Below are 27,883 nucleotides of genomic sequence, written 5' to 3' on the forward strand. Positions count from 1 at the left end.
GTTCATACGCACGTGGAAAAGAGCAGAAACAAAGAGACTGTTGCTCACTCACTCATTCAACCATTCAGTCACTCACATACACGCGCGCACACGCACACACAAACAAACACACACACACAGGTAAACACAAAGATGGACCGCATCTCATGCTAAAGCTCCTGCACACAGCCATGAAGTGATTAACAGAAATGAGCTCCTACTCTCCCTGACACACACACACACACACATTCAGATGGACACACACACACACACACACACACACACACACTCTCTTGTTCTCATGTTAAGTTCTTAAGTGCAACTTCTTGAAGAATGATTTACCCTCTCGCACAGCTCTTCAACCCTCCCGCTCCACACCAGAACTATGGAGCCCTTCCTATACCTCACCCTCCCACCAAGAGCCACATATACACCTGGGCTGGTTGTAGTGTCATATACTCGACTGTACTCCAAAACTACAGGATCCTCATTTGTTTCCATAAGAATTCTCTCTCGTTAGATGAAAAGATGAGGGCTGTTCAAAGGTGGCTGCGAGATTTTGTTTAAAAATAATTTGGCACACCTTTGGGAAAATAAATCCACATTACTCTCCAACAACAAGCACACAATAAAGTAAAAATTACTTCTTTAGATTTAAATCTTATAGTATATATCAGTGGTTCCCAACTTAGTTATCAGTACCACAACACAGCAACATAAATGTGAGATGCTTAAGAGGATAGGAAAGTAGAAAGACATTTCTTTCACACAAAATCTGGTTTATTTGAGATTCTTCTAATCTTTCTGTTTTTTCTTAAAAATTACTAGAAAATTTTAGCATTTGAGGACTGTAAAAGTATACAAATAAAACATTTACAGAAGAAATAATCAGCATTTGGTTCAACTGGCCAGAGCCTGGACCAGACATATGCAAAATGTGCACAGGGGTTGCAAGCTTCATTATTAGGGAAAGAGGCCAAAAATGATTGGGAACCACTGCCATATATGATATTGAACTTGATCTTCTGATCAGTTGGCTAAGGGACTTGCAGAGTACAGCCCAAGTTTACACATGGCTCAACCCACCCGAGTTCCAACTTTTAAACCCCTTGTGTTTCCCCTCAGAATAACCAAATATACACCACAGCAAACTCAACAAAATGATAGTAAAAAAAAAAAAATACAAACAAACCACGAGAAAACTGAGCTTCAAATTTGTAAAAAAAAAAAAAAAAAAAATGCTTACATCACATTTCCTCTTGGCAGATTTCAAGACATTGAATATCCATTCTTTGTCCGTTTGTGACATTTACACAAGTACTTGAATGTCTCACATGCCGGTGGGTGAGCTGCATGTCAGCTCGCAGTCCATCGTCATTGTCATCTTCATTCTAATCATCATCACCTTCATCATTGTTATCAGCTACTATGGTAAGCCATGCCCTACTAGAGTCCATTGTTGGCAGGGTAGGGTAGCCATGGTGAATAAGGTGCTAGTTGCTATGGAAACGCTATTCAGAAGCAACTGACTGGTACAGTTGTTTGACATTTGAATTGCCATACCTCCCCACCAAAGCACTTGGTTTGTATGTATTACTTGTTGCTTTAGTCGTGTTTTGATTTCTTTTTCTGTTTTTTTTTCCTTTTGAATTTTCATTCTTATAAGATGTACAGTATGTGGATGTATTAGTACCATTTAAAATATTCTCTCTCACTCTCAAACACACACACACACACACACACACACAAGTGCACATTCAGACATACGTTTTGTCACTCGGGCACACACACACACACACACACACACACACACAGGCATACAGTAACAGAAAACTGTTTACATGTGGCATCTGACGAATGGTTTTAGATGATGAGACTTGTAGAGCAGGTCGCTACACCGACGTGGACCAGTGGAGAGCTTCTTATTGTGTGGGGCTGGACCTGTCCACAGATGCTTGTGTGGGTGACCGTCCTTCCTCCTTCGTCCCCCCCTCCCTGTTCCTCTTCCTCTCCCCCCAAAACAGCCTGCAGTCGCTCTCTCCTGGCAGCTGAGAGGAGGGCAGTATTGCTGAGTGTATCTATGGCTGCTCCGTAGCCATCGTGTGCTTCGCTAACCTCGGAGATGACAGAGGACTAACCGAGTATACTTCAAAGACAGGACAGAAAAAAGTAGTAAAGTGAAATGATTCATTGTTTAAATGCTCTGGATCCCCCTCCCCGCCCCCCCTCGCTTCCCCAAAACCCGTCAAGTCCTGTTAAGTCCTTCATCAGAGATGTGCTGGAGACTAATGGTGAACACAGGATGACACAGCAGAGTGGAGATGGAAACTAAAACACCGGCGTCTGGAGTCCCAGGGTGTGTTTATGAACTATCAGCTACTTTGCCTCATACACGGGACCAGCGCAGTTCGTTAGCCAGTTCCTTTATCCTCCGCGGACTGGGACAAGTTCACAGCGTCAAGATCGACAACAACGACAACAACGACAAAAAAAAAAGGCAATTTCAGTTCACTTTTGCTGAAATCTATTTCATTCAGTTCGTTTGAGTTCAGTTTGTCTTGTTGCGAGAAACTATGGCAACTAGCCCCAAGGAAGTGTTACAGCCAATCAAATCCAAGGGAAAGTCTCCATGTGGTTTCAATTGGGTGGGTGGATTTGATGTTTTTCATCTATTTTATTGGGATTTCAGCCCTGCCTCTCCTGTTGTATAAATGCTTTGTGTGGTGTGCATGATTCAACAAGCTCAACCTGTGGCCTGTTCAGACACACTCACACACAGACACAAACACACACTCACTCACAGTCCTACCACACCACCACCTGCATCTGTGCACAGGCTGACTTAAATGCAATACAGGGTTCAGTCTGTGTCAACGAGTGCCCGAAGGTCTTTCAACTCTGCCAAAAATACACTCCCTCACACACACAGACAGCTGTGCAAACACACACTCACACACACATTCACACTGTGATGCTTGAAAACTCTCTTCAAAGTCTTGCTCGTTTTGCCTTTTGCTATATTTGTGATATCTTAACTCTCCTCTCTTCTCCTCTCCTCTCCTCCAGACTACCCCCTGTCCCACCCGCTGATACTGTACACCCTCCCAAGGCTAGTTGGCATGGTGACGCTGATGGGATGGCCGTTGCTAGGAGATGAAGAGAGCGGCCAGAAGGAGCATTGTCACGGTGAGGAGAAGGCGATCCCTGGACGGGCTGCTTCCGCTGACACTCTTCTCCAGCTTGGGAACAAAAGGGTTAAATTCATCTGGAGAGAAAGAAAGAAAGAAAGAAAGAAAGAAAGAAAGAAAGAAAGAAAGAAAGAAAGAAAGAAAGAAAGAAAGAAAGAAAGAAAGAAAGAAAGAAAAAGAAATGTCTTATTAAAATTTCAAGTGCAAGCTGATAATTTTCTTATACTTCAAAAACTTGAAAGCATCATTCAAAAGATAAGTTTATCTCTGCTCATAATAATCTGCTTACAGGGCTTTTACTAAAACATCACCAAAAATGTTTTAATGAAGCAGTCTAACTGCACAAAAGGCGGCTAACAGCCCACACGGTCTCACTCCCACTGAAATATGGTTAGTCTGCTACAAAGACAACACCACAGCAGTGTCTCGGCAGACTGCAGCTGTTATCAGAGAGCTCTTATTCTAATAAACTGACACGTTTCCAGTCACACACACACTCCCACATACAGACACAGTGTACGTACTGTAACCAGCCTCAAATTCCCGTGCACATGCACCTGGCGAGGTCCTAAAAATAGTTTGCGGTCTTTTTGTTGCGGGCTGCACACTGAGTGTTGATGTCTAGTGGAGTCACCAGACAGTTCACTGCATGCCCACACTTATGAGACACATGTGGGGCCAGACACACCCTCTGGAGTCACTTGATTAATGAGCCCGGAGACCAGACAGGAGCGCAATCTTCAAGTCTGCACACAGGCCGGCTGATGTTGATTAGCACGTACTGTATTTGCAGTTTGATGGCATGAAATTGAAATGGGGGTATTCCCGGTGTTTCCACTGAACGACGTATCTAGCTGCAAAATATTCTCAGCTGCTTTGTGGGTCAGACAGCAGAGTGATGACTGGCTGACACCTGGTTTTAGAGATGGCCTGTTCTGGTATGCTCTGCTGGCCGATATAATGAGGTCTATGCAGCGGCGGAGTTCAGGTTAAATGCTTTGACCGTTCTGTAACCGAGCGTGCGCCTGAGGGGTCGGGACACCCTGTTACTTTGGTGCTGACTGACAAGAGGAATGTGGTTTTGAAGACACAAACAGCAGACTACAGAGCATCTCGCACAACTGGTTCTGAAGCGTGGCTCTACTAATCGCCTTATTACACACCCACACATACCCGCTTGTCTCTCGCAAACTGTCAAAGATACACGTGTAATTATTGACGCACACTTTTGGCGCGCTGTTTGTGCAGCGGGTATGTGACGTACGTTGTGACCTTTTGACATGTTCCAGGACCAAACATCACATCGCACAAGGAAGCTGTTTGTATGAAGGTGTTTGCGTGTGTGCGTGCCACATTTCGAAGCAGAAAAGCAGGTAAAATCCCTTTCGTAATTAGGAACCCCAGACACCTAGAGGCGTCGATGAATGTTATTGTCATGTTGACGAGAACAAGGAGGTATCTTAGTGTCTGACTGTGTTTATGACAGCATCTGTCTGTGTCTGAATGTGGTGTTTGTGCATGTCAGTGTGTGCTTGTCAGTAGCCATCATCTGTAGTGAATTTGTATGTTATACACGTATAAAGAATATATTTAAGAATTCTAATTTGGCGTAATGATAATAGCCACACACATTTTGTATGACAATACATTGAATATGGAAGTTTAATACCGAGAATACTGTATTTGATGTAACCCCTGTGCATTGTTATGCAATAATTGCTGTCAACACTGTCTTAGAGGGGTGTTGATTAAACTCTGTGCTAATCCTCTTTATCGTTATAAGTTGGTGGTGCCCAGATGAGTTGTTTTCATTAAAGATGTATTCCAGTGATTTAGAATTACACTTTCATACATTTGGGGGACTTTGGAGAGACAGTTTAAATGAAAATGGTAAAAAATGATACAGAAGAGGCTAAAACATCCTAACTTTTGGCCTGTTTTAGCCCCTAACTGATAAAAAGTCACTTCTTTCAAACTCAAGGCTTAACAACGCTCCTCCAAAGACACAGAAGACATTATACAACTGCGTTCATAGTCTAAGTAAACCTCCATGTGACTAGTTCACTGACTTTGACATGTAAAATCAAAGTCAAAGTGCCATTGAAAGAGTAAATCTCTGAACTTGGTCAGCTTTACCTCATTTAAACATGTTTAAAACTGATTTTATGTTTCTGATGTAGGACAAGGACATTTCAAAAGAAAATCTGTACATTTTCAGACATCAGTTGTCACATCTGACAGTTCACTGTGTTAATGTGTGTAATTTAGTTTCACATTCTGGCAGTATGACTGTATGTAAACAAAAAGAACAAGTGCCATTTAGGCTGCATAATTGATTCAATTTAGTTGATAGTAATGTCTGTTTTTTTATCTCCACAATGCATAACATGACATTTTATGTCATGAAATATTGTGCCAAGTGATGTACTCAAATCTCTAATACGCATGTAGCTCTAAATTAGCTCTAAATTTAAAACACATAAATATGTACATTTTATAAGTATATAAATTATACATTTTACAACAAATATGATTCACAGGCAGAACTGGACTGAATTAAAACATAAAACACAATCATGGCTACAAATAGCGGAGATGATGCTCAGATGAGTGAATAACAGTTTATGCCATGTTCTGCCCACTGACATCCAACCTGATGTTACCGGCAAAGGAAGCCAAACACCCTGTCGCTTAAAGCTGTGGTAATTGCTACAATAAAACCCATTAAAGAAAAAGCCTCTGATTTCTCCACTAATGGCCGGACCTGATCGTCAGATGCAGTAACCTGAGCCAACAGGGTGGGTAAATAAGTATCCTCCCACTGAAAGCCATCAGTAATCACATGGCTGCACGGGGAGCTGCTAGCACCATTCCATCTGTGATGTAAATGAGATCTAAATGAAATCTAATACCAGAGGTCGTATTCAGGAGGGAACCACTGTTGAGCTGTAGACACTGATTGAAAGGGGCAGCGCCCAGGAAATAAACTGTGAGCAGTGAAGGGGAGAGAGAGACGGGCGGTTTACAATATGAGCCTGCAACATTCAGCTTAGTTAAACATTTTCAGACGCGGTAATCAGGCCGATTTGAACCGAGCAGTTTGTGTGTCGTCTCGTGTTTGTGTGAATGTGCTGATGTGAACTTTGAAGAACGGTAATTAAAACTATGATGTGATGAGTCGAACCGGCAGTCAGGAGGACTGAGAACGAGGGAGGGGAATAGGAAAACCGTACAGCCTCTTTGTTTTCAGTTCATTTCACAGCTCCCTGCTGATTTCCTCACTTCCTCTTGCACCACTTGGGTTATCCTATTAATTTAATTGGCAACACAGCACTACAGGTGAAAACGACCCACAGGAGCTGGGGTAATTTGTGCTCTGCTATTGTGTCAGCCGTTACTAAATATTAACAGTATTTTCATGTACATCCAATACAGCTATTCTTCCGTGGAAATAACCTTCTCGTTTCTGTATATTCTTCTGTGTAACTTGTAATTAGGTGATTTGGATTCAAGTGTATACTTGTTACTGGAATGAACATCTTTTGCATTTGTGTTTACAAGTGTTTTCTGGAAAGCAGTGAAAAAGTACAAGTGATAAGGGTACGTGATGAGAATGTTCGGTGATGTAGTGACAAACAAAAATATGGCGAACTAACTTATCCGTGATTCCCATTAGGTAAAAATGAACAATGAACAATTTTGAAATATAATTATTTCTCGATTTTAATATAGCTTACATCACCATCATAGCATTAATGCATACCAAAAAACCAAAAGATTAATATCGTTTTGAAAAAAAAAAAACCTAAAAGAAAAAAAAAACTCAATTTCACACATCAAAAGGTGAATAAACTGAGTTTTGGTGTCTTTCCCCTCCACTGCATTCCTACTTGTGCACTGGGAGGAAAAATGGAGGATGGGAATTAAAGGGCGGGAGGATGAGAAGGGCATGGAGAAACAAGATGAAAAATGGACAATGGGAGGAAAAGAAGTAAAGGAGAGGTATCTCAACAAACTCATTTAACCTGCAGCTATTCGCCACAGCAGTGATGAGTTTTCTCATGACAGTTATGAGAACAGACTTATTTATTACGCACACACTGGAGCGTGCGCACGCACACACACACACAAATTAACAACAACACGGCACCATATTTTACAGGCTACCTTGAGGAAGAGTGTGAACGCTAGACAGCATGATTGATACCCACATGTCTGGTTGTGTAATGGGTGGCAACTAGCTAGGCCAAGCTAGTTGTGCATGTTGTTATTGTGGTGTTGCGCTGTTGTTGCCATAACACTAGAAAATACCACTTGATCATCTGAGAGATTATACTAAAGTCTGTCACTTATTGATTTACTGCTCTGCTTCTCCCTTAAATAGCTGCCAAAATCCATAAAGTTCCAGTGCTAACAGAATTAGCATGATTCATTTGATTCCCATGATTTCACCCGGTCATGTAATCCTGACGAGAGTGACATAAGGGCAAATAGGGATCACTTGCCAAGATGTAGAAACTGTAAGAAATCTGAACAAGTCTCCCTTTTTCTGAATGAATTTCTCTATTTTTTTTGGTGAATAACCATGAAACTCTGTTTTCTTATCCGGGTGAAAACCATGAGTGTGAAATGAATATGCATGGAGTTGTTCAGCAGGATCAGCAGCTTGCCAAGCCAGCTGGTGCTGTGAAGTTAACTGTGCTGAAGGTCTCTTTTGAAAGTGGCACATTTTACTTCGGCTGGCCACTTTTGTTGTTGTGTGGCTGGTGAACTGGTCACTCTGCCGTCAGATAGTAATGATCGATTTGCTGTCAGTATATAAAGGATGAGGCAATAACAAATATCACGAAAAGACATAGGCGAAATTTACGCTGCTGTCCCTACACACCCCATTTTTAAAGTTTCATAAATAGACAGACTCTATAATCAGTGTCCTCTTACTGTCTAGCTGTCATACCCTGGATGAGCTGTGAGATTATAAAAATATGGATGTGTTCATCTAGTTTGATTTATTACTATGTTCCCACAGAGCAGAAGCAAGTACTTTGGGAACTTTTTGCTGCCCTGGGTTTTGCCTATCAGGCTACACTCAGGCTGTCCAGATCATCTGATTGATAGAGCTGATTGGAGCTTGATGCTGCCCGAAAGGAAGCATTTGGAAAAGATTATTTAAATCCTGATCTACGTGTGACAATATTGAAATATGGTTTTCTCCTAAAAAGACACCAAAATTAGGGGTGTACCATATCATATCATTCACAATAATATTTGTATAATTTTTAATATGACTAAAAAAAAAAATTCATTTCATTATAATGGAAATATAATGAGTTATTGACGTAATGACGTGGGTAATGACGCACAGCAACAACAAACATGACTAAGAGCGAAAGTAACATTGCTACTGTTCCAATTTCAATAGTGTGGTTTGGTTACAAAAGATCAGATGACGTATAACAAACCACAGTAATACGTAAGAAGTGCAAGAAGACTGCAACAACAAAAGGGGACAATAGAACAAACTTATTACAACTTATTCCATCACAACAAGCAGACACACCCTGTTGAGTACGAGGAGAGCCAAAAATCCTGTGAGGAGTATTTTGTCATATCGTCGAGAACATCATTAGCGCAGAAATACTCTGAAATATCTTGATATTATTTTAGGGCCATATCGCTCACCCCTAACCAAAACTGATTATTAATGAAAGATAAGACAGTAAAGAACAGAGCTATTGATATAAGAATTGATATTTGGTTGTATTTAAACACATCGTCTGTTACGAGCCATAAGTAATACAAAAAATGAACACTCATAATTTGATTGTTAGACTTCCGCTACTATGAATGACACAAGCACTAATTTTATCACTTTATGATGTCTGTTAAGTTGATATAACTGCAGGAAATATCAGTCATTGTATTTGTAGAAAAAGTATAGTCAAAAACTATTAAAAACACATCAATGAGCCACACAGTTGCACTGGATCACATGTCCCTTCATTAGCATGAACATGGGCATTGTAGTTTATTTTGAGTTGATCCCACATGCACACCAAATACTGTATGTATTATTTCGCGATTGAAAATACAAGAAATGCATTAGAGTAACATTGGCTTAAACTAGAATATCCAGCTGTGTTAGGAAATTACTTAGCCTTTTTGAAAAAAAAAAAAAAAAAAGTTGTGACTTGTTTTTAAACTTCTTCAGAAGAATTAAATGGGCTTGGGCATGAGAACTGAGAGATGGACTACCACATTATTAGTTTTGGTGTATTTATGAGATTTGTTGACGATAGGAAAGAAAAGGGATTATTATGCTTTAATTTTCACGATGTGAGACTGATGTGATCTGAATGACAAACACAAGTCTATGTCTGTTTTTATGAATCCAGACAGGCGGGACAGATGTGATCCACACTTACTCAGGTTTATGTGTGTATAAGTTTAAGTGATTGTGTGCATGACTCACCGATATCGTCAATTTTTAGGCCTGGTCTAAGCGTGTAGTCTGGCTCTGTTGGCTCTGGCTCATCATCCACGTCAGAGGCTAAGAGAGAGGAAGAAAGAGAGAGAGAGAGAGAGAAAGAAATTGAGTGTGACAGAGAAAGAGGGAGGGAGCAGGGGTTAAACCATTGCTCCTACCCTAAGGATTTTAATTACATCCAACTTGACATCTTCGAGAGAAACGTGCAAGAGAGCGGCAAGGGAAGGGTGTAGGGGTTAAAAAAATCCCCCGGAGCAGACAGACTGACAAGCCATAACATCACCAGCAGCCCTGAGAGAGACAACCAGAAAGTGAGAGAGGGAGAGGGAGAGGGAGATCAAACTGAGGAGAGGCAGTGTGTGAAAAGGGATGGAGTTGGAGGGGGTGGGAGGAGAGGTTAATACTACAGGGCTGTGGAAGTTAAAAGGACCGGACAGGCCAGGGATCAAAGTCTGTGTGTATATATATATGTGTGTGTGTGTGTGTGTGTGTGAGAGAGAGAGAGAGAGGGTCGAGAGATTGAAGGGTGGCAGGAGAGCGAGTGAGAGAGGTTAACACTACATATACATAGCCACCCACTGACCGCACACAGCAATAAATGGATTCTGACAGGGAGCGAGAAAGGAGGGGTGAAAGAGGGGAGGAAAGAGAGAGGAGAGGAGAGGAGAGGAAAGAAGGCGGGGGGGTTGAGGGGGGCGGGGGGTGAGGGCCTTCAAAGCTGGAGCTGCTCCTTTCTGCTGCTGTAGAAGAAGAGAGTGATGAGAAAGGAGGGTAAGACAGGAAAAAGAAAGAGAAAGAGAAAGAAGGAATGAAGGAAAGAAAGAAAAAGAGGAGCGAGGGAGGATCTGTGCTGTGAGTGAAAATGCTGCAGGGGAAACTCAGCACGAGTATTAATAGCTCTGCCAGTTTTAGACTGTATTTAGATTGTGTATGCATCTGTATGCAGCCTGTATGTGTGTGTGTGTGTGTGTGTGTGTGTGTGTGTGTGTGTGTGTGTGTGTGTGTGGGTTTGTGGGGAGCCCGGTGCCTGCCAGATGGGTAGAGGGGCCAGATGGGCCTAGGTACAGTCTGTAAACAGGTCCAAGCATTGCATTACAGGTCATACACCACACACACACACACACATAAAGTGCGAGACTCACCCGTGGAGCAGCAGACGTACACTCGTAGTCTCAGACAGCTGCGGCCGTGGTGGTGGGTGGGCGTGGCTTTAAAAATAGAAAATGCATGACAGATCAACACCATCCTGATGTTTATTCATGTGCTTTTATTGCATTCAGAGTTGGACATTTTCCTGCACAAATGAAATAAAGTTTTGTCTGTTCATATGCTGATAGGATGGTATTCATTACAGCATTGATAATCCAGAACGTTTCAAAAGCAATGCACCAAGTATTAGCGCTGACACTGACCTTATTAAACAGATATCAGCTAGACGTGACTGTTCCACATTTAATACTGTTAAACACAGTCAATCTAAAACTTTTTAGAACAATTGCAACTTTGCAGAAGCCCCATAATGAATGTGTGTTTGAATATACCCACTAGTGAGAACATCAGTTTCACACAGTGAGGTGGTATCGGCCAATACCTTAAATCTAGGTTTCAGATTTAGTACCAGGAGAGAAAACGTAGGGTCAGTGTATCGCTAAACCATTCAGCATCCCGCGATTTATATGATCCCAGGCACATCGTCATACAGCCAGTGTTTGTGATTTACAAATATATTTACTTAAGATTATTTATGAAGAAACAGTTGCAACCATGGTGGAAGTTAGTACAGACAAAAATGCGTCTCATCAAGTAGTTCTATTGTAGTTTACCAAATGCAGCAGATAGTTAAGGTCACAGAATTTATGTCATAAAAGCGTGACACATCCCTCTTATCTCCGTCTTTGTGCCTTTCAAAGACGGAGATAAGAGACATAATCCAGCCAATTATACTCAGAGAATTAGATGGTAATTCCTTGAAATTTTCATCTAGAAACGTTATATAACTTTATAAAATGCAATAGACACTCTCATATTATATACCATATCTATATATGAGGACCGTATTTAGCACTCACTTGAGGAGAGAAAAGCAGACTCAACTGGCTGTATGAACATAGACTGAGAAAAAAGAGCACCAAGGAAAAAGGCCACAATCACAACCTTCATAATAACTAAGACAATTCATAAGTCTTAATTTTGCTTATTTTAGTTAAGTATACTTATATAGTTACAGTTTCACAGAAGACATTTTGCTTCTGTTACAGTTGTAAAAGCACAGGTGCAAATAATAAAATCAATGACAGCTGAATTCCATTTAGATGCTTTAGTCTCAGTTTTCTGATATTGTGATTTCTGGCTCGCTGTCACATTGTCATGGGTTCCTGGGACACTTGAATAAAAACATGGTTAATGTTATTAGTAACACCTGTGCTTTTCCTACTGGTATAAGTCAAAATGCCTGCTGTGAAAAAAGCCTAATAAAGCTATACAGGATTTTTTTTTTTAAACATCAAATTGTCAAACTTTCCTTTCAAGTTCAAGTAACTTTCATTCAAATGCAAACACCAGTGTGTAGAGAACCAAACACAGGTGAAACATCCTTCTAGAGACGTCTCCTATCGAGTAATGTAGGTTAAATAAGTACTGCCCTCATTGTACAGCTATTTAATATGACATATTTGTCTTTGGTTTGAAATATTTGCTTTTAAATTGTTTTACGACGAGCTAACCATTCATTATTTATAGAGTGTCAGTTTGGAACAAAGTATTGCAAATTCATTTGATTAGCAATCAACAAAATGGATGCTTGACTGCAGGGTGATATTATTAGATGTGAAACAGCAATTTGTTTTCCAGAAAGTACCTCAGGACAGATTGTGTGTCTGTAATCTGAACTGAGCATTAATCAAATTCATGCAACAATTAAAAAATAACGTGTACAGTCTTAGATACTCGTAGAACGTAGATTACTACTCTTGTCTTAATGACCTCCTCCTGCAAGAATAACAAGCTTTTACTATAATCTATAATGCTTTCCCCACTTAAATTCTGAGGACAAACACAAGCACTTGTCTTAAAACTGGTTACTGGTCCACTCACAGATGTAGTAGTACTCCTGTCCAACGTGGAACTCATAGCCCAGCGAGAAGGCGCTGTAGCGCTGGAACTTCTCGGAGAACTTGATGGGCGCGTGAGGGGCGTGGGGCCGGTTACACTCCCACCTCTTGAAGCCCAGCTGGGGGTCGCAGTTCCTGTACCCTCGGTAACTGACCATGTAGAGGACATACTGCTCGCCGGTGCCCACCATGCGTTGGCTGTCATTGTAATGAGGGCAGTAGATGTCCAGGTAGTCGTTGACGTTCACCTGCATTGTGTAGCCCTCCCTGCGCAGACTGGACACAAAGAGACAAAGCAGAGGCAGAGTGAATAACCACAAAGAAGCCTTTTAATATTTCTGTATCATCTAAATTATATTTTAAAGGAGCCGAATCATTTTAAAATGTCTCATTGATTTTCATGTGGACATTTAAATTTTGTTTTCCCATCTCAATTTGTGGGGGAGGAGCCTGTATTGCCAACCAGTCAAATTTCAGTTTTATGAATGCACTGACAAGACTGTCTTCAAGCACATACAATCAATAATTTTGTCATTGAAAACCTGAGTATGAACAGTAGTATAGTTTAATTATAATATCAATTATATTGAGATAATATTTGAAAGTGCTTACACAGAGGTGCACGTACTGTACATACGACCACACATTCACACAAACTGTAGTGCTGTACATACTGTAGTTGCACTATTGCTTGTATACTGGCAGAGTTACAATCTACAATAACCATCTACAATAAGTGCTAAGTATGTTTAGAAAATTTTCAGATCCTCTCAGATATTTTACACTTTGTCACGTAAACGCTCAACAAACAACGTCCGCGGACACATTCAAGCCCTGCAAAGTCACGTAACATTGAACTGCATGTTGTGTGTTCGTATGCATGCGTTTCTGTTCGAATGTTCATCCAGGATCTGAGTTTGGGAGTTATCGAGTTATTAATAACACAAAGCAGGTGTGTGTGTCTGTGTGTTTGTGTGTATTTGTGGCTGCGGGGCTGCTGCATGCAAAGAATGCGGAGCTAGCTCTTCAGTATGGACTCAAGGCCCCAGGGCCACAGCTCCTTCTCTTGGTGTCAGCGCAGTGTTGTCCCCTAACCCCAGTGCTCGTACATCAACCTGAGCGCAACGTTGCGCTCACGTCAGCCGTCAACGTCCTGGCCACGTTTCTCCACCCCCAAAGCTCATATATCAGCGTCAACCCTAAAAAAGACTCAGCTTGACAGGAAGATAAGGTCTGATTCTGTGTCTGGGAGTGTGTGTGTGTGTGTGTGTGTGTGTGTGTGTGTGTGTGTGTGTGTGTGTGTGTGTGTGTGTAGTTTGTGTGTGTAGTTTGTGTGACAAAGTGAAATAGATTCTTTCCTGACATCCAAAAGCCCTCTTTTTCTCCCCATCACAGACACGGGCCCATATCTGTGTGACAGAGACAGGTTGCTGTTGTAAATCATACACACGCCGATGAACATACGCGCACACACACACACACACTCACACACACACACACACACACACACACACACACACTCAGATGTTATAGTGGTGACACTGCAAAATCACAAGGGGGCAGCAGCGTGTCATCCTCAGCCTGATGCTTCCTCTCTCCCTCTATGCCAGTTCTAGGTCATGTCTCCAGGGAGATTATTATTCAATTATTAAATGAAGATCGAAACACTGTTCCCAATGTCTCCTTCTCTCCATCACTCCTTACTGCTCTCTTCAAATCCTTCCTGAATCTTTCTCTCTCCCTGCTCTCCATTTCTCTAATATCTTTCTTTCCTTTCCTCTCCTCTTTTCTCCTCTCATCTCCTCTCACTTTCTCTCATTACATCATTTACTAGCCTGCAGAGGAGATTTACTTCTTATGGTATTAGCGGTACAAAAAAAAGCGTAAAATGCTTCAATGCAAAAAAGAGAGAGAGAGAGAGAGAGAGAGTAAGAACACGAGTGAGGGATGAGTTTGGTTCCACCAGGGAGGCGTGAATGTAAATTGAGTACGAGAGCAGTGAGAGCCAGAACGAAGCAGACATAAAAAAAAAAAAAAAAAAAAAAGGCAAGAGGCAGTCGGACAGTTCTATGCTACCACAGAAAAGCAAGTTGCTCCGAGATGAAGGGATAATGGGAGAAAAGAAAGAGAGAAAAATGAGGGGGAGGGCAGCTCGGAGCATCTTGAGCAAATCACTTCTCTAAAATAGAAGCTGGCTTTAGGACTCCCACTGCGTATGTGTTTGTGTGTGTGAACAAGCATTTCAAAGCATTTCACCGTAATCTGCCAACTTTTACATTTGATAGTGTGAAATCTTTGAGGGGTGTGTCTCTGATATAAACACACAAACGCAAAAAATGATGATTACCCTAAAATGTGGCGCAACCATAAGACAATATCATGTAAACGTAGAAAACAGTCAAAGAGCACAATATGTGGATAATCATGAAATAGTGCACGGCCGATTGCAGAGTGAGTTTGAGTTAGTGTTCTGGGACAGGACTACAGAATTAAAGATATTAAAACTATGAGTTTTAATTATACCTCTGCAGTCTCATTTTTATGTAACAATGATTCCTTATTTGCATTTGCAGAAACGCTCCTTAATTGTCCCTAAAGTGAAATCAACAATTTTGCTGTACAGCATGTAAAGAGTTGTGTACAGATGAAGGAGGATGAGACAAACTGTAAGTGAGATGTGTATTACAACTCCTCATTTTTATACCTGCCATTTAGAATATTTCTATGTTTTTAACCATACAATGATACATTACATGTAAGATGAGTGACCAAAAAATAGACCCAGTACATTGTAATGCAATCCAATACAACAGTCTTGTGTGAAACATAATGTATAATCAGCAGTGAACCCATCCAATGCACTGAATCAGTACCGGTGCTGATATACTTAAGTGGATCAGATATCAGTCAGTTGTAACTGATCCACAAAAAACCCCACTGTGATTAAAATGTGCACAAGCCCAAAAAGAATGTTTTCACTCATCGTTTACGTCTAGTTAAATCTTCATGTTCATTCACAGATAGAATAATGACCACGATCAAATCTACAAGGTGAGATATAAAGATTTTAAACTAAAACAAAGAGCCCTGGTATTGGATCGATCATAGTAGGAGAAAAAGTTAGATCAGTGAATTCTTTCTTTTAAATTTTGAAGGTCACCGTCAGTGTGTCAGAGAGGTATTGATTCAACTCTGTAGTAATCCTGCACATTTCAGCTATCAGTTGTGGTTTTGTTTTATGTAAAAATGTATCTCCTGCATATGTCGGTATGCTGGGAAAAATTTGACTATACTTCTCAATATAATGCACTCCAACTCAACAACAGCACAAAATGTACCAGAAAATTCAGTCAACAACAAAACAACACAAACCACTTAAGTGCTGACCTCAACCAAGATATAAAATGTTTTGCACGGGCATTGTGTTTTTATTTTTCTAGACTCTCCGTGTATCTGCATATTTTTATTAAAGTTGTTTGCTCCTTAACAATAATAGTATGCGTTAGATGTGTACGGAAGGAATTACATTAATCTACTCCACTAATAAAATAAACTCTTTGATTATGTTAAAAGAACAATGAACAGACCACGCTGTCACTTTAGTTTTTATGTTTATCATTTAAGTGAAGCAGTTACATATAAATTGTCAGTTAGGGGTTTGCCCTTTTCTTTGTACAAACTCGATGTGACAGCCCCAAACCAGTCAAGATCACATTGGGCCTCATTCACAAACAATGCGCACACATAAATCTGTGCTTAAACACTGCGTACAAACGTTTTAAGCACAAATGTGGGATTCATCGATATGTTCTTACCTGAATTTGTTCTTAACTCTGTGAGCAAATTTGGAACTGCCTTAGACCCTGTGTATGCACAAATCATAAACGTCTCACGGTCTTAAAAAATTATACGGTCAATATTTACTCAATGTAAACAGTATATTAGAAACACAATTATTTAAAAAAATGATTGTTCCTAAATACAAAACATTTAAAAGTGTAAAATTGCTAATAATACACAATTTATTTACTAATTATAAAATTAATAGCTAAGATGTTATAATCCATTAATCATTATCATAAATTTAATGAAAATATGAATATACTAAAATTGTCCTGTTCCCACTTTTAGATGACAATCGCTTATATATTGGAGTTTCTATATTAGAATGTGACACCGATTAATTCCCCCCCATCAGATTTGGCCGTGATATATGCAGCTGGTTCACCAGCAGCCTGTTCAGTGTCCTCACAGCCTGACAGTCCAGTAGTGGCACAGGGAGGGACGCTCTGCTTTCGCTACATCATGGTCATCAGTAGAGTTTTATTTAAATCGATTCCACAGATCTATAAATTTACCAACTTTTTACTTTGTTAGAGACATGCTGTGTGGTAGTGGTGCAACAGGTATGTAGGTATGGTGTATACGGGTTGTATACAGGATTCACAGTTGGGCTCTAAACGGTTGTGCCACTGACATGTTTACCAGCCAAATCTGCCTTTTCTGGCTTCTACTTTTGACACTATTGTTTGCATTTCAATAGCAGTAAAGTTTTTCTACATTTTTACCTGCAGAGTGACAACACCCTCCACTGCTGCACCACTCCAACAGAGCTTTCCTTATATAGGGAAATGGGGGGCGTGGTAGAAAGATAATTATTGCTAGCGGGCACACGCCTGTCAATTTAAAATGATTCTGATTCACTAACATACGCACGGTGGTAAGAACAAAATTAGCCGCTGCTCATGTGTCATGAATCCGACTGTAATTTTGCATGCACACTTATTTTGTGCTCAAAGTAAGAACATATCTACGCACATATTAGTGAATGAGGCCCAATGTTCCTTTAGTAAATATTTAAATTTTAAAAATTGGTTTCACTAAGAGAGTGAAAATTCATTCTGACTAAGAAAATCATCACTTTCAAATTCATTTTATCCCAAAATCTGCAGCCCTACTCTGGAAGCTATTGGATTTCCCTTCATGACATTTTAGTTTTAGATAGTAATACTCTGAGAAAATTCAAAATAAAAAGAGATGGACAGAAATAAAGATATAGAGAGTAAGAGGTTGAGTAGCTCATGAGATGTCATGATGAGTTGCTTTGCCTCTGCTCTCTCCAGATGCCTCCCTTTTCGTTTTGTGTCGGATCACCACTAATTTCCTCTCTCATAAGTGATGCCTGGCTACTTTGAAGCTGATAGCAGAGGGAGAGCGGAGGGAGAGCGGAGGGATGGCTCGGGACGTTTCATCAGCAACACAACTCTGAGGAGCGGAGCAGAGGCTCCAAGAGCAAAACGAACACTTACATACAGATCCACCAGAGGAATGGAGCACTGGAAGGATGGGGAGAAAGATGGAGAGAAAGATGGGAGGATTTATAGGATGAGACGAGGGGTAGTTGGGGTTAAAAGCTGCAGAGTATGGCCACCAGGGAGTGGAGGGCGATAGCGGGAGGGAGCGAGAAGGAGCAACAGCTAAGAGCAAGATCAAAGTGGGCCTGGATCAATGTCACTACTGTAAAATCACATCAGAGAGTGTGAGAGAGAGGGAGAGACAGAGAGAGGGTATGTTGCTTATATAAATCAGTCGTAGGCAACATAATGCCACAGAGTTACCCCCTGCCTGCCTATTATCTTCCTGGCCTGTTGGTGCACCGTACATCAATAAAACACTCTGACAGTAAGAGCAATCGTTCCTTTTTGTAACAAGAGCTCAGAGGACCAGCTTACTTTACTGTTCTGTGTTGGAAAGGAGGTAGACTTTGTGAAGAAGAGAGAAGGTAGAGTACTGAGGAAGTTCAAAGATTTAAGGCAGCGAGTGTACTTTTCCCAAGACGATGTGATGGCATGGCATTAAACTCAATACATACTGCACATTTCACATAAGCAATAAGGATACCAAAATCATTTATGTCTCTCAAAATATTCCTTTTCTATTATTAGTAGGGATGCACTGATCCACTTTTCAGTCCCAATACTGATACCTGGGCCTTGGGAATCGGTCGATACCAAGTATTGATCCAATACCAGTGTATAATTAAGAAGCTGTGTGGAACAGACTTTGTAAAACAGAATGTAACAAATAAATACATAGATATAAATTTACTGAATTGCTATTTATTAAAATAATGGTATCCAATACCAGACTGGCCCACTGTCACTGAAAGCCGCTCCAGCTATTTGAGTCAGTATTGGACCAATATCTGATATCAGTATCAGTGCATCTCTATTATTTACATGGTTACATTATTGTAGACAACTAGTCTTGCATGGCCTGAACAATCTCAGATATTGTGCTGTCCCATCAGAATATGTAAAAAATGTTCTGAGTTGTTTGAATTTTTCTAAACCAATCAGAATTGTCAAGGGCAGGTGTAAAAGCTCATTGGTATGGTTTTTTTTTTTATTCTCAGGTAGGAAATGTTATTAAAGCACATTTTGCACATGAAAGCCTCTTGTCATGACAGGTCAGCAAACATGAGAGAATGTTCCTTTATAGCAAGTTTTAGAATAATCTCATCGGTAGCCTTGAAAATCACCATTGAAACTAGAAGGAAGAGCATAAGGAAGCACAATGCAACAGTCAGCCAATTGAGTGACTTAGCTCAGCTGTCCACAGTTAACCATTATAATCTAGGACCTGTAGATTCACATATTTTCATTAAGAGACCTTTTTCACCGAGATACGGGACAGCAGGGAAAGCCCAGGTGTAAATCATAAAATTAAAAATGACTGAATTCAACTTAGCTGCTTCATTTTCAGGCTTATTGGGACATTTGAATAGACATGGACATCGTTAATGTTAGTTACACCTGTTAGTAACACCTGTGCTATCCCTACTATGACAAGCCAAGATATCTGCTATGAAAAATGCATATTGCTTGATTTTTCAAAATTAGGGGAGTCAAGTTTACTTTTGGCACAATTTCAAATGAGTCACCAAGTATTTCATCGAATACATGGTGGTTTTTTAGCCGTTACAGTCTGCTACCATCAACAAAAAAGGTCCTGTGTAAAAAACAACTGTGAAAGTAGTGAATTGCTGTTTAAAAAAGTTGATATTGTAAATTTTCAACTTTTCCAAATAACTTTAAAAAAGGGTAAATAATGCTAAAAGCACAACCTGAATAAAAAACGAAAAATACCTGCACCCCGTCTCACTTACTGCTGATTTATTCATTTACATCAAGCATCACAACAGTTCCACGTACAGATGCAGGTCATGTGTGAGTATAGATTTTCTAGGAAACAATCCCTTTATCTGGTTACAGGGATGTGTGTGTTTCCTCGAGGTGTATCACTTACTAAAGCGAGACAGCGTGTGGGAGTTTCGTGTCATGTTATTTGTGCCTAACACAACAAGACTCTGATTAGAAATCATTAAGACTTAAAATAAATAATACGAGATGTTTCAGCTTCTTAATTTCTTTCTCAAAGGACACAATGCTAGCTGCCAACAGTCACGCTAACATGTTAGCATGGAGCATCTGACACCCACAGGCACACGGAAAATTTGGCTGTTTTTTTTAAATTCTTTCTAACTACAAAGTACTCAGCGATCAAAAGTACTAAATCACAGGTGGCTGATTGGGTTGTGAGGGTGTAAGTGTGTGAGCATCAGAGAACTGCCAAAAAAAAAGAAAAAAAAAACAAAAAAAAAACATGCATGCCAAGATACATCAAGGTTAAAGAAATCAAAAGAGACACTGCTGATGGGCACAAGGTTGGGTTGGATTAAAACTTGTCCAGTGGTGTTACAAATGATTGCCAATCAGGACTTAAAAGCCACTCTGCCTCCTGAGGCCAGAATTCTTAATCCCATCTCAGTTTGGTGCGGAGATGCTAACATTGTTGCGGGAGGACTCCAATCAGCCAGCAGAGCGGTAGGTATAATTGAATGGCTCCCCTGCTAAATGAGACTCCCAGAGATCTGTGGCATCAATGAGGCCTTCATCAAACACAGACAGGAGTCATTCTTACTGTATCCTCCTCTTCATACTCCCTCTGCTCTTCCTTTCTTTCTCTCCCTCTCTCTTTTGTCTCCCTGCGTCCATTTGTTCTCTATTCCTTTGTTTCTGTCGAACTTCGCCGGAGAGAAAGCATGCATACAAGAGTGTTCAAATGTGTGTATACATGTCCCTTAGTGATGCCATCTAATTGTATATTGGTTGACACTCAAGATATTGATAGGTGTGGTTGCTGTTCTCATCTTCTGCCTCTTGTCTTTCTTCTTTTTCCTCTCAAACATGTCTCCCTGGACCACTGGAGGAACATGCGTGTGTGTGTGTGTGTGTGTGTGTGTGTGTGGTATCTGGGGATGTGTGTCTGACAGGGTGTAGTGGTTGAGTAGGTTCTAAATTCTCCCCATAGAAATCAATACCTGTATGGAGCAGTGCTTCCCAACCCTTTTCTTTAAGGGACCCCTATTCTATCACAGTAAACAGACAACCCCTGACGAAGTGACATATTTTGTGGATATTTCATATTATATGTTCAATGCATAACAATAACAAACACAGAACAACTGATGACTGGACAGAGATGAGTTTTCCTGATGTTTTTAGGAACGTTTTATACATTTCTCAGTATTATTTATTTTTTAATTATCATACATACTTATTATGCATATTTCGGACAAGTTCCTTGTTTTCTTCTCCCTAGCACTCGGCCGTCATTCTATTAGCTCTAAATATATCTTGTGTTCATGTCCTCACCACACCCTTATCTCTGTTTATATCTTAAAAAAAACATCTAAACTTTAAAATAACTACATTTAGTTATTTTCTTCACAGATATGAATGAAATGCTGAGATATACTGTGTATTTTGTTAAGAAGACCTTGCAAACCCTAGTGGGGGTCCGGACCCCCAGGTTGGGAACCAGCAGTCTAGAGTGTGTCCAACAGACTGCAATATACTGCCTTCTCTCAAGGCCGCTACAAACACACACACTCTCTCTCTTTCTCTCTCTCTCTCTCTCACACACACATACACAGTCCTGCCCTGCAGAGCGATGTTCATCATTGGTAATTGATCAAAGTATTACAGCTAACAGGGTTTCTTGCCAAGCGGCCTCTCGCGCAGCCATACACTGAGCGCTGACACAACCCTGTAACACGAGCAGTACTCTCTGTATTTCTCTATTTCCACTCGTTTCTTAAATTTTCTCCCTTCGTTTACTTCATTTTTCTGCTTTTCTGCCACCTCTCTAAAGCCCTCTTTCTCTTCATCTTCCCTGCTTCCTCTCATTCCTCCATCCATCATGCCCCCCCCCCCCCCCCCCCTCTTCCTCTCTCTGCCTGTGGGTATTGACTATGTGGTGCGATAGAGTGTTCCAGCAGCACGAACCTAATGGCAGGCGTTATTAGCCCTTTGAACTGAGCTGTCTGGCTTTCACAACAGACACACTCCCGAGCCCTTATGTGAACAAGCATGTTCTCTTGCACATGCATGTTTTTGTTATCAACCATACATGCCTTATTTTGTGGGGGTTTGTCCGAAACACGAGCGTCACAGACGGATGGCTGTGACGAGGGGAGCGATTGAAAGAGAGGAAATTAAAATGAACAAACAGATGGCGCAGAGGCCGAAAACACATGCAGAGTAAGACGACAAAAAGAGATGTGAGCAGAGATCAGAGATGTGGGAGGATTAAAGGATGAACGACAAGAACGGGAACGGGGTAAGACAGGCCACTTCGATTAAGAAAAATGTTGTTTCACCTGTGAATAAGATCGGGACTAGTGGTCTTTACCTTAATTTGCGTGTTTATTGATTTTGTTTTCAACTTTAATTTATCATCCGTTTTACAACCGTCCCACCCAGCAGCCTATTTTACGCTCCACGGGGTTTTTTCACTTTAAGGCCTCTTCTATCTCTCAAACCCCAAGTGTCATTCACCACGTGTAATCTGCCAATAGCAACCAATCTCTCCCTCTTATTCTATCACTTTGCTCCCATCAATCCTTCCCTGGCCCTCTGTTTCCCTATACATCTCCCTCAGTCTCTGTTCCCCAAGCCCTTACATGAGCAATAGTGATCCCATCAGACACTGGGCCAACTGAGGCATAGAGACACAGAGAGAGAAAGAGAGTGTACATTCCCTAAGCTCTCCCATGATTGATAGTGATCCTGTCTGATGGCTGTGTATAGACTCAGCACTCAGTGAGACATTACCCTCTGACCCAGCTATTGATTCTTGCATTCACTGCCCCAAACACACAACACTAGCCCTGACCCTGCCAGCACAAAAAAAACACACACAAAAACACACACGCACACACTCAGCTGTGCGTACAGTCCTGCAGATTGATAGTTTGGCGGTGTCCTGTGAAACCTGATCAATCTGCTGCATAACAATCATTCTCTCTCCCTGCCTCAGCCCACTTCCTGGCCCGGTCACATGGCACTGCGTCCCGCTGACTGATGTGTTTGGGTCAGGGTCTGGAGGCTTGAATATCAGGGCTACGGGCGAGAAGAGAGCTCCAGCGCTGGGATAAACCATCCTCAACAACAACAACAACAACAACAACATTACTCAGATCCCTATCCTGAGCCACATTTAATAAGGGATCCGGGGCAAAGAAACAGTGCTTGCCAGGCGGAAGGACACCGTGGAATGAGAAGCAGTGCCATTCATCAAGCAAACCTGGGTCAGATAGTGCTAGCAAATAATTCTTTATCTGCTTGCACTTGTTTTAACCTACCTGAACTGCAAGGAGGGTGGGGTCTGCCATGTGAAAGATATCAAGATGAAACTTTTAAAAACTCATTCTGCTTCTAATGTAAGGAAAATAAGCCCCTATCAGGCACTTCAAACAGGGTAAAGCAAAGGTTCTGAGTGATTTGCAACCGTTATTTGACCCATGTCCGCTATCACAGACAAGTTAAACATGGATAGAATATTTTCCGCCATTGTAAGTCCAAGGAGGCAAAGCCAGAAAGAAAAGCGATACAGAAAGGAGTGCCAACTGCGCTCCAGCCTAATGGGCTTTCAAGACAAAACCACAGCTGGCTTTCAACATTAGTCTCCATGACGACAGAAGAAGCCCCAGCTATGGAGCTATTGTAGCCCCCCAAAAAAGGGGGCTACCGGGGTTCATTGCTTTGTGCACAAACCCATCTATCCGCTCTTTATCTGCCATCGCTCCTGTCTCTCTAATGGCTAATTAAGGACCACTTATTACTATTCCACATTATCACAAATCATCGGCTATTACTGTGGCAAATTCTGTTTCACACTGTTTTCTGGAGGAGATTTTTTTTTTACATCTCAGTTTGACTGTGAAATGAGCAAAGAATAAAGGCTAAGAGCTGTGTGGGAGAGCATGGGTGTGTTACTAAGGGCTACAGGCAAAATTTGGGTTGGTCATGTCTGACAGGCTGCATATGCAGAGCTGTGTGGCTTCATGTGTAAACAAGAGGCAACACCCAAAGCTGAAATAAAGACTGTGCTGAATGTTTTATTAGAATTTTAACAGTTACTTCTGCCCACAAAGTCTAATATTAACAAATAAAGTAACAAGTGGACTTATCTCTGTCATGCTCTCTTTGTGCCTTAAACCTTTTAATTTGGTAACAAGGCCAGTAACAGAACAACCACATGGGTTTTAGGGGCAAACAGAAGCTCTGTTACACTCAGGCTATGATACACACTCACATGCACACACATACAAAGACAGTCCGATAAAAAGTAGACTTGGTAGGATACAAAGGCACCAGAAGCCTTTAAGTGTTTAAATGCATCTGGGTAATCTTGCCAGATAGGAGATGACATTGAGCTCTAACATTTCAAGCATTATTGATGTTCTATTAATGCACCGTGGCATGGAGAATTAATTAGATGTATTAATATATACTCGGTCACAAAGGCCTGAAATTAAGGCACGCAGATTGAGACACAATGCTAATCTAAGCGATAAGTGCTCAATTATCCATTTAGGAAAATAATTCCGCTGCAAGGAATCAATGGAGTAAAACAATGAAAGGCCTGCGCTCCAAAAAACACAATGTTCAGCCTCACTTCATCTCAAGAGTTTTTCTATTTTTATTCTTTATCAAAGCAGAACATAAAAGACAAGCACGGCGCAGATGTTTCAGCTCTTCAGTCCTTCTTCGGTGCGCAGGCCAAAGTGATAACAGAAACTAAACGGTTTTGGTGGGTGATGATTACGAATGAGCCAAAAATCTAAATCTACTGCCAGATTTTTAACTTGAGCTTGTGCAGTGTATCACTCAATAGCCGTGTGTGTGTGTGTGTGTGTGTGTGTGTGTGTGTGTGTGTGTTTGGGGGTGGGGTGCTTTTACAGATGCATCTTTATAAGCTTCACTCCACTGTTTTCATTCATTCCTAACTCCCACATTTCCAAGGTCTGACAAATATTACCACAGTCCGGCCCGCTGAGCGATATCTCCCTCAGACTCCAGCAAATAACCTGTCAGAAACGTACAACTCTGCCAAGCAGTCGATACAAACAATACAGCAACATGAAAGTTGGATAGGACGATGATGAAAATGGTACAGTTTGCAAAGAAACATATTTAGCTCGTGGACAGGCGACAACACAACACACAGCTGTTTCCTTGCGTGGCAATTCAAATGTAAATAAATTGAGGTGTATTTGGAGAAAAACTGTTGGTATACATGCGCATTAAGCTCTAAATCCTGTTGACTTCATGAGCTTGTGTGTGTGTGTGTCTTTTAGGGTGTCAGTATTTCATGATGTAGCTGACTCTCTCCACTGAACATGAGCAGACTCTGTCAGACTCGACAGTCTATCAGTGGAACATCCCTCTCCCGTTTCCCTCCCCACCCCCCCCCCTTTCGTCCCCCACTATCACTCGCTCTGCCCCTGCTCTCCTCTTCTGTCTCTCCATCCTTATCAGTGTCCTTCCATCCGTCTCTCGTTCAATTTTTCATTTCAGGTTCAATCTTTTTGACGTCCTCTCACTCCTCCGACGACACCTCTCCCTCCCTTTCTGTCTTCCTCTACTGGCCTGTCAATCTGTCGTCCCTACCCTTTTTCTCTCTCTCTCACACTCTCTCGTGAAGTCAATATGCCTCTCCATGTGGCGGCAACCTGTCCATCATCATATGACAGTCAGCAAAATGTGCATTCATGTGGACAGTGTGTATGTGTACCTGTGCGGGGAGGCTTTTCTAAGTGCATCTGAGTGTGTATTAAATAAAATATCAGAAATACTGAGATACTACATTTTGTCCAGCCAATTACCGTCCAAAGGAAAAGGAAACGTTCCTCATCAGAAATAATTTATCCCTCATTTTGGCTTGTTTCACATGTTTTTACAAGTTGCACACGAGCCAATTCCACATACATCAGCATGTGTTGTCAACATCCTATGCGATTCTGTGAATATGTGCGTGTAACATGACATGACAAGCAACTATGTCATGGACTTGACAAAGCAATTCCATCATGCTGAGAAAACTGTGTATGTGTGTGGGTGTGCTGCATGGGCACACGCTGCAGCTTCACTGTGACTAACTGCTTTAATTTAAGCTGTAATCCACATAGACTTTCTTTATTTTCCATTATTTTGGCAACGTCTTCTGCTCTAACTGATCATCAGTTGCTCTGTACCCCCGCTCCCCCAAAAAATTACTTCACTGAAACATGAAATACTGTGATGTGTCTTTTTCATTGCACTTTCTTTTGATGAGGTTTGACTTTCTATAGGTTTTCCCTATTTTCTTTTATTCTAACTATTGAGCTCTTCATCTATTTATTCCGAAACAAACTGCTGCTGCTGCTGCTGTTGCCGGAAGCATAAAAGACATCTTTTTTGTGTGCCTAAGGGTATTTCTCAAGAAAGAACAGGAAATGAAAAAGGTATCGGCTGAATCACTATTGTGTTTTATAAATGGGAATGGAAAGTAGCAAAGTTAGCGTTTATTTATGTGAAGATACTGCAGGTTATTACTTTCACTCAACTACTGTCCGTCGCACCGTGTGACATGCAAACACGCGCTTTGTGACAACAGCGGTGAATCATACGGCGGGTCAGCCACATGAGTCCATTCAAGATCTGATATTCTATGTGCGACATTAAGGTTTATGGATATGTAGGTATCTTTCTGAAAGCGTTATGAAATGTGTTGTATTTATTCGTACTTGGGCATTTATTCAAAGGGGACAAAGCGGTGGGATGTGTATATGAGCTCTCATAAAGTCAGCCCACGTCCCAGTGCAACATCCTTGCCATATAAGCAATGGCTGCTCTGCTCTGCTTTGCTGCTGAAATATGAAATATGCATGGACCATAAAGAGCATATGGACCATCCATCTCAATATCCGCTACAGCAGACCATCAAAAAAGATCATTAAAGCTCAAACACACACAGGCACGCCTGCACACACGCATACACACAAAAACGGCACATAAACATGCACTCCCACATTGTGCATAATGGTTTATCAGTTTCAGTGCCAACTTTATGCTGACTGTGCACACGCAATAACAGGCAAAGGCATGCGCGCGCACTCCAAGACACACACACGCGTTTAGGAAAGGGAAGAGATTTGACATTTGTGTACACTTGCTCACTTCAGATTTAATCTAAATACATTATAAACAGCTGTCACATAATAATAGTGGTGCATGGTCTTCACATAGAGAAACATGAACATATGTATTTGTTCCCCCCCCCCCCCCCCCCCCCTCACACACACACACACACCTCTAAGCTGTCACTCTGTCTATATTTTCTTTACTTCTCCTCTGTCAGGCTCTGTCACTATCAGGCTCTCCACTGCAGGGAATTAAAATTTAATATGAGACTCACAGGGAGAGAGTAAGAGAGAGCGAGAGAGAGAGAGAGAGACAGTTAGAGAGAAAAAGAGAGGGAGACAAAGTCACAGTGACAGTAAATCAGAAAAAGCCCGGTCAATCGGTTTTGCAGATGGTAGCAACAAATGCAGAGATAGTAAAGTAAGATCAAAGTCAACTGTTAACAGAGCAGGAGAACAAAGGACGAAAAGGATGAACGGACTGGACGAAGCAAGAAGAAGTGAAGGTGAGAGATGAAGAAGAAGAGGGTGGAGACGAGGAAGAAAGACAAAATGACTCAGGAAGAGAGAAGAGTCTCATTCACTCAGA

General features: G+C 41.2%; 1 protein-coding gene across 1 annotated transcript in view; it reads right to left on the minus strand.

The window, feature by feature from the left end:
* Positions 1-1,200: 1,200 nt before the first annotated feature.
* The window catches only part of efna3b (ephrin-A3b), a 60,498-nt gene continuing 33,815 nt past the window's right edge, over positions 1,201-27,883 (minus strand). The window contains exons 3-6 of the mRNA XM_067601450.1: positions 12,748-13,040; positions 10,797-10,862; positions 9,640-9,717; positions 1,201-3,244 (exon numbers count right to left, since the gene is read on the minus strand). Of these exons, the coding sequence (XP_067457551.1) occupies positions 3,126-3,244; positions 9,640-9,717; positions 10,797-10,862; positions 12,748-13,040 (556 nt within the window). The 3' untranslated portion in view covers positions 1,201-3,125. The remainder of the gene's footprint in view (positions 3,245-9,639; positions 9,718-10,796; positions 10,863-12,747; positions 13,041-27,883) is intronic.

This window comes from Thunnus thynnus, chromosome 10, assembly GCF_963924715.1.
Source record: "Thunnus thynnus chromosome 10, fThuThy2.1, whole genome shotgun sequence".
Taxonomy (NCBI): Eukaryota; Metazoa; Chordata; class Actinopteri; order Scombriformes; family Scombridae; genus Thunnus; species Thunnus thynnus.